General features: G+C 42.0%; 1 protein-coding gene across 3 annotated transcripts in view; it reads right to left on the bottom strand.

Moving 5' to 3' along the window:
• TDRD12 (tudor domain containing 12) overlaps positions 1 to 14,553 on the bottom strand; it is a 75,741-nt gene that overhangs the window by 17,902 nt on the left and 43,286 nt on the right. For 2 of the 3 annotated variants that reach the window (XR_011561528.1, XM_070770902.1), the window contains exons 13-22: positions 14,393 to 14,500; positions 11,965 to 12,150; positions 9,962 to 10,118; positions 9,164 to 9,291; positions 6,116 to 6,307; positions 5,766 to 5,894; positions 4,796 to 4,913; positions 4,070 to 4,209; positions 3,722 to 3,939; positions 1,044 to 1,143 (exon numbers count right to left, since the gene is read on the bottom strand). Coding sequence is in view for 1 of the 3 variants with exons in the window: in XM_070770902.1 (XP_070627003.1) it covers positions 1,044 to 1,143; positions 3,722 to 3,939; positions 4,070 to 4,209; positions 4,796 to 4,913; positions 5,766 to 5,894; positions 6,116 to 6,307; positions 9,164 to 9,291; positions 9,962 to 10,118; positions 11,965 to 12,150; positions 14,393 to 14,500 (1,476 nt within the window). In the remaining 2 variants the exon portion in view is untranslated. Of the gene's footprint in view, positions 1 to 1,043; positions 1,144 to 3,721; positions 3,940 to 4,069; positions 4,210 to 4,795; positions 4,914 to 5,765; positions 5,895 to 6,115; positions 6,308 to 9,163; positions 9,292 to 9,961; positions 10,119 to 11,964; positions 12,151 to 14,392; positions 14,501 to 14,553 lie in introns of those variants that run through there. The other variant, XR_011561529.1, reaches the window with a different exon arrangement.

The raw sequence follows: 14,553 nt of genomic DNA, 5'->3' as shown, positions 1-14,553 counted from the left end.
TCTTCAGATGGAGCACAGCCCCCCATTGGCACCTTGATTTTAGACTCTGGCTTCCAGGACAGAGAGAATAAACTTGTGTACAACAGCCCCGGGAAACAAATACAGCACAGCCACACAAGAGGGGAGCACAAGTATGAACGAACCCAACAGATGCACCTTAGGGGAAAGGGAAGGCGAGAACAGAACACTCAAACTCAAAAAGAAGCAAAGCAATAAAATAGTCACAGCAAAGTGACAACTCAACTCAGTAATTCTACTTACACCTCAGAATATCCCCAAAGGAACAGTCATAGATGTTCTGAAGAGGGCTGTGTAATCAGCACATTATTTTTAATAGTCCCCAGAGGTAAACTACTTTCTTTCTTAAAATATAACCGAGGACTTCCCTGGTCGTCCAGTGGTAAGGATCTGCCTGCCAATGCAGGAGATACAAGTTTGATCCCTGGTCTGGGAATGTCCCACATGCTGTGGCGCAACTAAGCCTGTTCCCTACAACTACTGAGCCCGTGCTCCGCAACAAGAGAAGCCACCACAATGAGAAGGCCCTGCACTGCAGTGAAGAGTAGACCACGCTCACTGCAACCAGAGAAAGCCCATGTGCAGCAATGAAGACCCAGTGCTGTCAGTAAATAAAGAAATAAAATTTATATTAAAAAATTTAAATATAAAATATTTATATATAAACATATATTTAAAATGCTTAAATATAAAATATTTATATTTATATAAAACAAAATATTTAAAATAAAATTTATATATATTTCATATATATATAATTTACAGCATATATACATACATAAAACTAAAAAGTCCTTAAATTGTTTAAGTGGTTTATCTATCTTCCCAATTTAATCTTTGTTTTCTGAACAAACTGGTACCTTGAAATAAGGCACCATATAAGAACACATACCTAATGTCAGATTAATGGAGGTATGTTAATACTGTCATAATTACATTCTATTAAATTCTACCACTCAAAAATGAAACTTGTTCATTAAAGCTAACCGTTAATCATTGGACAAAGGATGTTTAACAGAACTTACTTTTATGTATCCAAGCACCGGTAGAGTTTGGCTGGATAACTTCCTTGGTATGTCTACTTCTGGATTAACACGGTGCCGGTCAGGACAGATCCTTCTGTCTCTGAAAAAAAAGAACAGGATTTTAAGCTCAGAAAAAAAAATTTTTTTTCAACATGAATTTTAAAGTATCCTTCAAGAAAATTAATCTATAATTGAAATCAGAGATGCTGTAAAGTAACCATATTAAATCCTTTAGATGACACTGCTGCTGCTGCTAAGTCGCTTCAGTCGTGTCCGACTCTGTGCGACCCCATAGACGGCAGCCCACCAGGCTCTGCCATCCCTGGGATTCTCCAGGCAAGAACACTGGAGTGGGTTGCTATTTCCTTCTCCAATGCATGAAGGTGAAAAGTGAAAGTGAAGTTGCTCAGTTGTGTCCGACTCTTAGCGACCCCATGGACTGCAGCCCACCAGGCTCCTCCATCCATGGGATTCTCCAGGCAAGAGTACTGGAGTGGGGTGCCATTGCCTTCTCCGAAATGTAACATGTAAATAAACAAAATATACCTCCAAAGTAAAGATTCTGAATCAGAAACACATCACTATAACCTACAACAGAGGCCAATGAACCTCTAAACCAGAAGCCACTTAACCCAAACTGAGAAATAGTTAAAGCTTCAGTTTTAAAAGTCAGTATTTTATTTAAAAGCATTATGGAAATTTTTGCTAATAACATGTATAATGTACCACAATCGAAAAAAGAAGTTAATTTCAACAGTTATCTGTAAATTCCATCCAGTGGATATCTATCAGACATCTACTACATAGTCCCAGAGATCCACTGATCAGCTACTGGCATCGTGTCTGGATCCCTAAGAGACCTCCTGAGTGTTAAGATATACCTGTGCTCTCCAAACTGATCCACAGAATCAATGCATTTGTTAAAACTCCAGCAATGTTTTTGAAGAAACTGACAAGCCTATACTAAAATGAATATGGAGATGCATTAGAATTAAAATGCCAAAATAACCATTAAGAAGAGCAAAGTCGGAGGACTTACATACCATTTCCCAAGACCCACTATAGTACAAGCTACCTTAAGAAGGTGCAGTACTGGTTTAAGAACAGACAAGTAGACCAATGCAACAGAGAGCATCCACAAACAGATCACATATACTCTTGCCTGTTTATGTCAAAGGCACCAACTCAGTGAGAACATAATGATGTTTTAAATAAAGAAAGCTGGAGCAAGGGATTATCCATACAGAAAAAAGTAAACCTTGTCCATGTCAAACACTATACACAAAAATTTATTCAATATAGATTACAAACCTAATGTGAAAGCTAAATCTATAAAGCTTCTGGAAGAAAATAGAGGAGAATGTCATAATCTAGAGATAGACGTATATTTCTTACCTAAGAACACACAGAAAATAGTAACTGTAAAGTGCTTCATAGAAATTAAAAGTATCTGTTCACTGAGACTCTTGAAAGAGTGAGGACTTCCCTGGTGGCTCAGTGGTTAAGAATCCACATGACAACACAGAGTGCCCAGGTTCAGTGCCTGGTCTGGGAAGACGCCACGCGCCACGGGGCCACTGAGGCCACGCGTCACAGCGCTGCGCCTGCCCTCTTGAGCCCGCAGCCGCAGCTACCCAGCCCAGGTGCCACAGCTACTGAAGCCGAGCGCCTTAGAAGCTGTGCTCTGCAACGAGAGAAGCCACCACAGTGAGAAGCCTGCGCACCACAACCGGAGAATAGCCCCCTGCTCACTGCAACTAGAGAAAGCCCGAGCGCAGCAACGAAGACCCAGTGCAGCCACAATGTATTAATTAATTAAAAGAGGGTGAAAAGGCAAGCCACAGACTGGGAGAAGATTCTCAATGCATATCTGCGTATCTCTGACAAAGCAATTATATCTAGAATAAACAAACTACTCCTATAAATCCATAAACACCTCTTTCCCATTTTAAAAATGGGAGAAAGACCTGAACAGGCGCTTCACAAAAAAGGACGGTCACATGTCCCACAATCACGTGGAAAGACATTCAACATCATGAATTCTTAGAGCAATGCATATGAAAATCACAGGGATCTACTCCATGCCCCCATGAATACTAAGAGTTGGTGAAGATACAGAGCAATTCAAACTCTCTCATAACTACTGATGGGATCATAAAGTGACAAACCACTTTGGCAAAGTTAAACACGTCTGCCTCATGACCCAGCGATCCCATTCTGAAGTAGACACCCAAGAGAAATGGGGGCACATTTCCACAAAAAGACATGTACAAGAGTGTTCGCAGCAGCTTTATATATAAAACAACTCGCAGGCCCATCCAGAGGAGAATGAATGTAGATATAATCACACAATGGAATTCTGAGCCACAAAATAAGTAAATAAAATACCAATACATGGATGAATGCCACAGACAGTTGGCTGAACATACCACAATTCCATTTATATAAAATTCAAAACCTAGCAAAATTAGTCAGTGTTGGTAGATAAAATGAGGGTGGTTACTTCTGGAGGAGGAGCAAACTGGGAAGGAGATGGAGAGGACCTCCAAGAGGGCCCCTCAGAGCTGGGTGTGGTTCACATGGGTTGCATTACCTACATAGCCACCCTCAAGCTATAAATGTACCATCTGTGCAGTTTACTGCATATTGTATTTCAAAAAAAAAGATGACTGGCTTACTTGCAAAAACCAAAAGCCTTAAGATACGGACAAAGAGGCCTTCTGACTTTTCCATCTTCTTTGGCTTCCAGAACCCCCGCCGTAAACTCGTACAGCTCTGACGGGATCTTGGCATCTGCTCGCTCCAAGTAGCGCAGGACACCAACTGCGTGGCAGGCATTTCTCTCCGACAGCAGCAAGACAGATTTGGTCTTTTTATCTCCCTGTTCTGCAGAACCCTTAAAATTGGGGGCGAATAAAGGAAGTGAATCATCCACACTGGTCTAAATGATAAAACTTTACAGACTCTAAGTTTGTCATTACGTGGAAAATGCCAGTGAAATAGTAAATAATGCATATGAGTCAAACCTGTTCAGTTAAACTCTGAAAATGATCGGACATGCAATATAGGCGTCCACCGAAGACTTTTGGAGAGGAAGGAAAACTGAAGTGAATGACACACGTGGCGTCGGTGATGGCCAGGAGTGGGATGCAGTCATCTGTGAGGGCTGGAGAGAGAGAGGTGACGGTCTCAAGAGAGGCTGGGATTGTACCACACCCACTTCACGGAGAAAATTCCAGGAACCATACTTCAAAACATTTATTTCATTTTACTGTTGAGATACAAGGAAACTTCTTTCCCATTTCTTTTCCTAAAATTTCAAAGCTCAGTAATTAAATTTCAGAAAAAATAGTCTCCTTTTTAACTTGAAAAATGCCTCTATTACAAATCTAAGCTGCCCATGTAATGCTTTCACTTATTTAATACAAATTGACTTTTGTATTTCCAATACCAAATTTAGCGATCATTTATGACAAGTTTCATCACAGGCATACATATATATGACAGTGATCCTTAAACTCGACTCCAGGGAGCACATCTAGACCAAGGGTTGCTGACCACTGCCCTGGAGATACCTGAATTTCACCTCAATATCAATTAACTGAAGTTAATTTTCACTTTGAAATTAACATTACTAATACATTCTCAATAACTCTGAGAATAAGAAATTTGGAGAAGAGGTAAATAAATCAAAGAATAATTCTCTATTAGTTCAGCCTTCTCTAAATAGAAGTAGAAATTAAAATACTTACCTAATACAATGTGAGAACCAGAACTTAACTTCTTCTTCCATTGTTGTGAAACACTTTTTAAATTAAAAATCATTTCTTTATGCATTTTCAAGCAAAATATGGAATTGCTTTCTACCACCTGAAGATGAAACCAAAGGGGCCAGTTCACACTCAGGAATATAAACTTAAGAGATAATTTTTCATCAATAATTATCAATTACATCAATATAAACCATTTAAAATTATCTGTGAAGGGGTTACCTCACCGATCCACTAATTCTAAGAATGAGATGGTTGTAAATTTAAATAAATATACTTTCAAAATTCTATCATTTATATCTAAAAACTTGCTCCAGTGAAACAAACATTACTTTGCTAAAACTATTTTTCTTCCTTTTAAAATAATGTGTGCATACGTGTGTGTGTGTGTGTGTGTGTGTGTGTGTGTGTGTATACTTATGTGTATGTATACTCACCTCTGTAGAGGTATGTACATGAACACATGAAATGTATGGCACTATCGTCAGGAGGGGTTTGCCACTACACCTAGCTCATTTTTGTTGAAATGTGGATGTTCTACTGCTTCTTTTGTATGTGGCCTCGTTTCTACATTTTAGTATTTATACACAATTAGATTAAATCTTTGGCCAATTTATTTGGCTTCTCTGGATAAAATGATGGTATATCTTAGTGTCATCATCTCTACTTTCTTAACCAGAGGGGACAGAGGGGCTGCCACATGGGCATGAACCGGCTCCTTTCCATGCTCAGCCAGGCCCCCCTTGGCTCTGACGCTCTCAATGTCAGGCCTCCTGCTGTCCTTTCTTACTGTCACCAGTTTTGCTTTATGGCAGAGCCGGTTCTGATGTTGAATTTATAAAATTTTATTTTCTTGTCAAATATGTAACTATTCCAATAATCCTCTGATGACTCCAGATTCAGCCACAGTGTGAACAGGCAAGAAGCACATTTCACGTGTGGCAGGGCTCACCTTACACACTGTTTCTGTCTCAGCTGCGGAACAGGTGAAGATCAAGGTCTTCTGTGCCTGGCTTGGGGTGAAGTCAAGAGTCTGGAGTAAAGTAGAAGTTTTTTCACATTCCAAGCAAAGATGTACGACCTGGTGAAGAAACGCAAAAACAGTGGGGCTTTTTAACATGTTCAAGGTGGGAAAGTCATAATTTTAATAGAGAAAAAAGTATAAAAAGCAATAGAAATTCAAATACATAAGTCCAGATTTGTATATGAAATCAATGCAGTAATCTTTAAATAGTAAGCTATGAATAAAGGTTACTGGCCTGTGCTCACCAGCCCCCACCACGCACACCCACAACTCACTACCTGTTGGACGCAGCCATAGAGGGCAGCCTCTTCCATGGCCGTGATCACAATGTAGGGGTCGTTCATGAACTCTTTGATTAAATGCTCTATATGTCTGTTCCAGTGAACTCCAACTGCAACAATCTGATGTGGGGCAGATTCCCTTTCTTCAACTTCCATGTGTTTTTTAAAGTTATCTAATATAGCAAACATCTAAAAAATTAGTATAATTAATTTCATTTTTATTTCAAAAGACACTAAGAATTAGTTTGACAGAACATAAAAGGTAAAGAGTGTATATTTTCTGTTCTCAGAATGGGGAAAGTCTTTAAACATTAAAGCAAAAGAAAAAAAAAACTAAAAAGGAAAAATGTTAAATACAGACAAAATTAAAACAAACATCATCTAGGTATATATGGATAACACAGGTAACAACGGATTAATTTGTTGTTGTCACCAAGTCGTGTCCAACTCTTGGCGGTCGCACAGACTGCAGCAGGCCAGGATTCTTTGTCCTTCACTATGTCCCTGAGTCTACTCAAACTCATGTCCATTGAGTAGGTGATACCAACCAACCATCTCATCCTCTGTCGCCCCCTTCTCCTCTTGCCCTCAATCTTTCCCAGAATCAGGGGTAACAAAGGTAATAAAGGATTAATTGCCTTATATAAAAACTTCTACTGTACAAACTAGGTAGAAAAGATAATCCCACTGAAAGAAAACAATCAAAGGAAATGAAACAGCAGCTCACAGAAGATTGGGTACAAACGGCCAGTATGAATCAATGCTCAATTTAGCAAACTGTCAAGAACACAGAGATTAAGTAAATCAGACTCCATGCGTAACAATCAGCCTGGAAAAGGAAGCTGGACGAGGGCCTCCTACTGCTAGGGGTCCAGCGTGTGTGGCCCCTGGCACATTGCCTGATGGAGTGCAAATTCATCTACACTTTCAGAAGGGCCAGTGTACAAGGCAGTGGTCCAGATATTAACTTTGCAAATAAGAACTGAGACTTTAGAGGAGTTCAGGAACCCTGCCCAGACCCACACAGTCAGTAGGTAACAAAGCCTGGACTTGATGCTGGGGCCATCACTGCCCCACAGGAATGCTACAGGCTGTCACTGCTTCCAACAAATGCCTTCTAAGAATTCACAGCCTCTGATCCATTAATCCCCTTCCTAGGAATTTATCCTAAGAAAAATGTGTGCAAAAAAGATGTGTTTCTTCAGCCACACACACAAATGATCCTAAATATCCAAATATAGGGCAATTATAAAACAAATTATACTGTGCCCGTAGGATTCAATATTAAGTAGACAATAACAATCATGCTAGGGAATAATAGTGAGTAGCAGTACTCACAATGCTGTTCACAAGTTACAAACTAATACACAAAATAAAGTCCTGATAACATTAAAGAGTAACGCTAAAAATTCTCCAAGCCAGGCTTCAGCAATACGTGAACCATGAACTTCCAGATGCTCAAGCTGGTTTTAGAAAAGGCAGAGGAACCAGAGACCAAATTGCCAACATCCACAGGATCATCAAAAAAGCAAGAGAGTTCCAGAAAAACATCTATTTATGCTTTATTGACTATGCCAAAGCCTTTGACTGTGTGGATCACAATAAACTGTGGAAAATTCTGAAAGAGATGGGAATACCAAACCAATTGACCTACCTCTTGAGAAACCTATATGCAGGTCAAGAAGCAATAGTTAGAACTGGACATGGAACAACAGACTGGTTCCAAATAGAAAAAGGAGTATGTCAAGGCTGTATATTGTCACCCTGCTTATTTAACTTCTATGCAGAGTACATCATGAGAAATGCTGGGCTGGAAGAAGCACAAGCTGGAATCAAGATTGCCGGGAGAAATATCAATAACCTCAGATATGCAGATGACACCACCCTTATGGCAGAAAGTGAAGAGGAACTAAAAAGCTTCTTGATGAAAGTGAAAGAGGAGAGTGAAAAAGTTGGCTTAAAGCTCAACATTCAGAAAACTAAGATCATGGCATCTGGTCCCATCACTTCATGGGAAATAGATGGGGAAACAGTGGAAACAGTGTCAGACTTTATTTTGGGGGGCTCCAAAATCACTGCAGATGGTGACTGCAGCCATGAAATTAAAAGACGCTTACTCCTTGGAAGGAAAGTTATGACCAACCTAGATAGCATATTAAAAAGCAGAGATATTACTTTGCCAACAAAGGTCCATCTAGACAAGGCTATGGTTTTTCCAGTGGTCATGTATGGATGTGAGAGTTGGACTGTGAAGAAAGCTGAGCGCCGAAGAATTGATGTTTTTGAACTGTGGTGTTGGAGAGTCTTGAGAGTCCCTAGGACTGCAAGGAGATCCAACCAGTCCATTCTAAAGGAGACCAGTCCTGGGTGTTCATTGGAAGGACTGATGCTGAAGCTAAAACTCTAATACTTTGGCCACCTCATGCGAAGAGTTGACTCACTGGAAAAGACCCTGATGCTGGGAGGGACTGGGGGCAGGAGAAGGGGATGACAGAGGATGAGGTGGCTGGATGGGATCACCAACTTGATGCACATGAGCCTGGGTAAACTCCATGAGTTGGTGATGGACAGGGAGGCCTGGCGTGCTGCGATTCATGGGCTCGAAAAGAGTCGGACACGACTGAGCAATTAAACTGAACATTAATTATATGTATCAACAGACACCAGAATTACAAAAAGGAAAGAAATACTCTAAATTAGGAACAACTGATTACCTCTGAGTGTTAAGATTACACATGTGGGGTTTTTTTCAAATGTTCTCTATTTCCCAAATTTTCTAAAACAAAATGATTGATTTTATAAGCAGAAAAATATTAAGTATTTTAGAAAAATCTCCCTAGGAAAGAATTTTTGCTCTTCAGATAAACATTCTCTCATCTTAATTACAGCAGTTAAAGGAAAAATTTTTTTAGACTAACCAGCTTCTTCCCAACTAAATTTCCTGATTTCTAAAAGAGTTTCAATTTTCTCTCTCTATCTGTATATATACATATGTGTAAATATTTCTAAGTAGTAATGACATCTGAATGAACATGACACACTTACTTGCTCATTAGCCTCAGACAGTAACACTTCCACCTCATCCAAAAGTAGGTGACAGAGTCTAAGAAACAATAAGCTTTGATACTGGAGAAGTCTCAGGAGACTATGTGGTGTTGTGACAACCACATTGCCTACATTTTAAAAGAAAACAGAGTTGACACTTCAGATTTTCCACACGTGATTCTAAGATTTCCTTTGTTAAGATTTCACACACTTTCTAGAAATGCCTTTTAATAAAATAAAAACCTGTTTTTCATACTCAGGTGGGTACACAAGAGGCCTGCCTGGGCCAGCCCCTGTATTTTCTGATTCAGTAACCTGGGTTTCCACCAGGTTTTGAGCTCCTGAAAGGCAGGGTGGGGTTTTAGTCAACACTAAATAAAGCATCTGCCTCCAATGCGGGAGACGCAGGTTTGATCCCTGGGTTGGGAAGATCCCCTGGAGAAGGAAATGGTAACCCACTCCAGTATTCTTGCCTGGAGAATCCCATGGACGGAGAAGCCTGGTAGGCTGTAGTCCACGGGGTCGCAAAGAGTCGGACACGACTGAGCGACTTCACCTTCACCTTCAAATGAACAGTAGGTATTTACTACATAGTTGATAAATGAATGAAAAGACAGACTTTTTTCAGTAAAACAAATGTAAGCCAAGAGTACACCCTGACTACCTACACAGATACATAACTGATAAGTGAGGCCGGCCAATACACAAGCCCCGTGTCCGGGTGGCTCCCAGGTCCGCCTGAGCCGGGCTGCACCGTGTTCTCTAGGGAAAACCAAATAGCCTGGAAAGGCTGCTTACATCCCCTTGGAAGCTTCATATTTTTGGCTTCATCTTTGTGCAGTCCGATTGTTAACAACACAGGATGAAGAGGTCTGCAGGACGCGCTATAGTCTCCCAATAATTCAAAAATAAATTGGGCCTTTTTCCACCCAGGGCACACGATGACTGCCAGAGGCTGCAAAGACAAACAAATTCAATATAATTTTGGACAAAGGTTAAAAAAATCACAGAAAGTGTATGTAAAAGCATGCAGGACACCTCCCTGTATTCAGTAAGCACTACCAAGTTTTTGCCATCATCACCGTCATGTAGGTCAGAAAAGCCAAAACATAATCTCATTAGAAAGGATTCAGACACAGTGACTCAGCTTCTGATAGGGTCTAAACTAAAAATCACTTATGCACAAGTAAAAATCGTTTCATCTGTAAAGTTCCCTTAGAGCGGGCGAGGTCCTATCTCATTGCACGGAGGAGCAGCCTAGGGCAGAGAGGTGGAAGCAGTTTCCCAGGGCTGCGCAGCTGAACACACAGCAGCAACAGGATGTCAAGCCAGGCAGTCTGGCTCCAGACCGCACAAGGACGCACTAACAGCCTCCTGAAAAGGCGAAAAAGGTTAACATCTCTTCCTTAGGAGAGCAAGATTCCTGCCGCACCACCTGAATCCTGCCCTCCGCTATCCCTCAGGGATCTCTCTGGAAGGGGGACTGTCTGCCGACACCTTTCTGAACACACGGCCTCAATTAACTGAAGACAAGAACAAGTCTCCTCTTTCTTTTACGCAGATCCAGGCAAGCACCAGCTTCCAGGGCTCACGCCTAAATGCAGGCTGACCCTGGAGACACGGACGAAACAGGATGGCCACAAGCAGCAGACCTGGACATTCCCTCCTGGCCCAGCCAGGGGCCAATCTCAACACAAGCTGCCTCTCATCAATGGGGTCAGCTGCTACCTGAGTGATATAAATGCATCCACTTAATATTATTAAGTCAATATATCATAACACAGACAATGCAGATTTCCAAGGAAAACTCATAAAACCACAAGGCATAATTAGATACACTATTACCTTTCCTAGATGAAATCTGTACTGCTATTTTTCACCTTATAATGAGTGATGGAACCACCCGCAGTGTATCTCTGGGGAGAAGAACCGAGACAGATCACACTCATCAGTTCCCTGACAGCCAGACCCCAACAAAGCGGATGGTACTCCCCCACCACCACCGGACCCTCACATCCACCTCCTCCCCTTTCCATCTGGCTTCTCAGCTATTTTCTGATTCTTATGCTTGGGAAAAATAAAGTAGGATTACAAAACAGTGAACAGGGACAAGATGACAGAAAATCTAAATTCATGGGACTTCCCTAGTGGTCCAGTGGTTAAGAATCGGCCTTTCAATGCAGGGGATGTGGGTTTGATCCGTGGCCAGGGAATTAAGATCCCATAAGCTGTGGAGTAACTACGCCCGCACACTGACCTACCCGCACACTGAAATACTGAGCCCTGGTGCTCTGAAGCCCACACACCACAATTAGAGAGTCCACACGCTGCAACGAGAGTCTGTGCGCCACAACGAAAGATCCCACGTGCCACAACTAAGACCTCATGCAGCCAAACAAATACAAATTTTTAAAAGATAATCTAAATTCAAATCCCACGTCTTGTCACACTTGTCAGCAGGTAAGGACTTTTCAGGAGCTTAATTTTCTCATCTATAAAACAGAGAAGACAACACACAGCCTGACCATCTCAAGGGGTTGCTGTGACAATTAGATCCAGTCAGTGAAATAATTCTATAAACTGTACATTCATCACGAAAAGCCAGGACTCTCCTGACTCAGACAACTGCCAACAACCAGGGATTCTCGGTAAGAATCAGGGTCTGCGCTGAGAAGAGTTTCTCACAGGATAGTCTCTGTCCTCAGTTTTAATGTAACCTAAACTTAACCAAAAGTCAGGCATCAAGTTTAAAATAAACTTTTAATCCATTTTGTTGGAAAACAAAACTGTCTTCAACTTACTCCGTTCCTACTTGGCAACGACTTGTAGCAGCCCCCGGTTTGCAGAATCGTGAGCACTGGTGGGAGGTACAACGAAGGGTCATTTCCGCAGTGAGAAATGACCACCACGTCGCAGCCCCGCGCTATGGGAGGCCAGGAGTAAGACTCAGTGTGGCTGGGGCCTGGAAACTTATTTCTCTGAAGAGCCTACAAAACATCAATGACAACCAAGACAACAATAAAGTACAGAAGCTAACAGACCCTTCTCACTGCTTACCTTACCCCAACAAGTACTCATTGATCAGTCTGGTATTTTCCAACACCTAACTTAGTAAGTCCCCCCAGACATTTTCCAGCAGTGAACTCCTGCTCAAAGAGACTCTTTGCTTTTCTGGGCTTCAGACTGAAAGGATCCAATAGGCAGCGTGTTGAAGGACCAGGTGTTTAATGCTTACCAGACCAAGGATGTGGTTTCTCTTCCTCCTTCTGAAAAACTGCTGGTGCATCAGCTCCACTTGCAAAGTTTTTGTTTTGTAATTCCCCAAAACAAACATGCCTTTTGTTTGCTTATTTTTGTATATAACTCTCACCGAAACCCCCCAAATGTTCCCCAGAGCTCTCCAGCCGCATGGATGCGCTCCTCCACGAGGCTGAACTCGCCAGCCAGCCCGTCAGTTCTCTGAAGACCTCATCCCCCAGCCCTGAGCCCCAGCTGTACCCGGGACGGGGATCTTCCTGCAATGTCACCTCTTCTCTGTAACTTTTTCAGGTGAATTTCTTGGTTTGGTGGAGATCAAATTTTGGCAGCTTCTCGACAAAGGGTACAGAAAAAGGAAATTTCAGACTCTGCACATGTGAAAACGCCTTCATTTCATCCTCACTCTTCACTAGTGGTTCAGCTAGAGACTTCCATGTTGGAAGTCACTTTTCACCAATGTTTTGGAGTCAGTGCTCCTCTGGTGGCCCATGGACAAGTCTGAAGCCATTCTGGTTTCTGACCCTCCAGGGCTGGGTCTCTTCTCCCTGGAAGCTTGCAGCATCTCTGGATCCTTCCCCTCCAGGGCTGGGTCTCTTCTCCCTGGAAGCTTGCAGCATCTCTGGATCCCTCCCCTCCAGGGCTGGGTCTCTTCTCCCTGGAAGCTTGCAGCATCTCTGAATCCCTTCAGTTCAGATGCTTCGTGGCAACGTGTCTATGCTCTTGCTCCTCAGTTGTGCTGGGTCTGTGGTCACCAAACTCTCTAAATTTAGAAAGTCATATCCATTACGTCTAGGGAGTGTCCATGTGCTATGCCCAGGATTTTCTGCCCTCTTTCGTCATTCTTTATAGAAATCCTATTCAGATACGAGACCTCAAATTGATTCACAAATTCTCTTTTCCCCCATTTCCATCTTTCTGTTCTACTTTCTGATGTTAACTTCTATTTTACCTCTCATATCTGTTTTTTTCTTTCTATAGTATTTTTCATTCCTAAGACCCCTTTTTATCTGTTTCTCTTTTTTATAGCACCTTATTAAAGTCGAGCAGTATCTCCTCTTATCTCTGAGGATATCTACTTTCTCATGTTTTCTTTCACTCCTGACATCGTTTGTTTCCTTCAGAGTTTGGTTTTCCTTTTTCCCCAGGTGAAGGCTTTCTTCAAAATGTCCAAGGATCCCTGGAGACTGCTCCCATCAAGGACACTAAATGCTGGGCTACACCTGTAGGCAGGCTGGAGCTCAGCACCACGTCAGAGTCCCATCACTGAAGGGAGACAGGCAGCAAGCAGGCATTTTTACTGGGAGGACTGAACAACAGCGTTGCCTGAAGGTTATTCTCGAGGGTCATTCAGTGTCTCCAAGCAGAGCCTCCATCTCCTTCCTGAGAAGCTGGCTGTGGGTGCTCAGGAAACAAGGGGGGCGGTTCAGAGCCCTCCCCATGTCGCTCCTTTCTCAGTGGCCAGTCAGTGGCCAGCCGCCCTCTGCTGCTGTTTTTCCATCTCCCAAAAGCCTGTAAGAAATTTCCTGCCCAATAAAGACTTCACGCTCATTCTATTCATCCTTGTGGGGTTTTCTTTCTTTTTTTTTTTTAATATCAAGAGGGAAGCAGATAAACATGATCTAAACTGATGCTTGAAATTGATGCTCTAAGTGAAACCACAGTTCTAGAACGCAATTCTGAAGAGAATGAGGAGAACATTCTAACTGCCCCGACTGCTTGTGCTCCTTCTGAGCTTCCTTTCAGAGGCTCATTTGAGAACTCACTGCACAAAAGCATTTAGGTTTCTCCACAAAAAGAATTATTCACTTATAAGATGTTAACCTGGACTTTAAGAATAAATGAGAAATTAGTAACAAAATCTTAAAAGAGAGTTTCAAAAGCAAAGAAATTATGGAAATGCAACCTCAGAATTGTTTATTAAAAATCTCTTTACATTACAACAGGTCAGCGTTCCTTTATGAATCCCATCACCTTTTTCAGGTCTGTTGAGAGTGGTGCTGTCTCGATGGACAAGCAGGGCTCAATCTTGTTTCGCAAAACTGCCATGGGCTGCCGGGACCCCGACTTCAGCTTCTGCAACTAAGAACACAGGTACTAGGCGGCTCCGCCCAGTGGTGTTAGCACACAATACC

Source organism: Bos indicus, chromosome 18 (genome assembly GCF_029378745.1).
Source record: "Bos indicus isolate NIAB-ARS_2022 breed Sahiwal x Tharparkar chromosome 18, NIAB-ARS_B.indTharparkar_mat_pri_1.0, whole genome shotgun sequence".
Taxonomy (NCBI): Eukaryota; Metazoa; Chordata; class Mammalia; order Artiodactyla; family Bovidae; genus Bos; species Bos indicus.
Note: the sequence above shows the minus strand (reverse complement) of the source record. Positions and strands in the feature narration are given on the sequence as shown.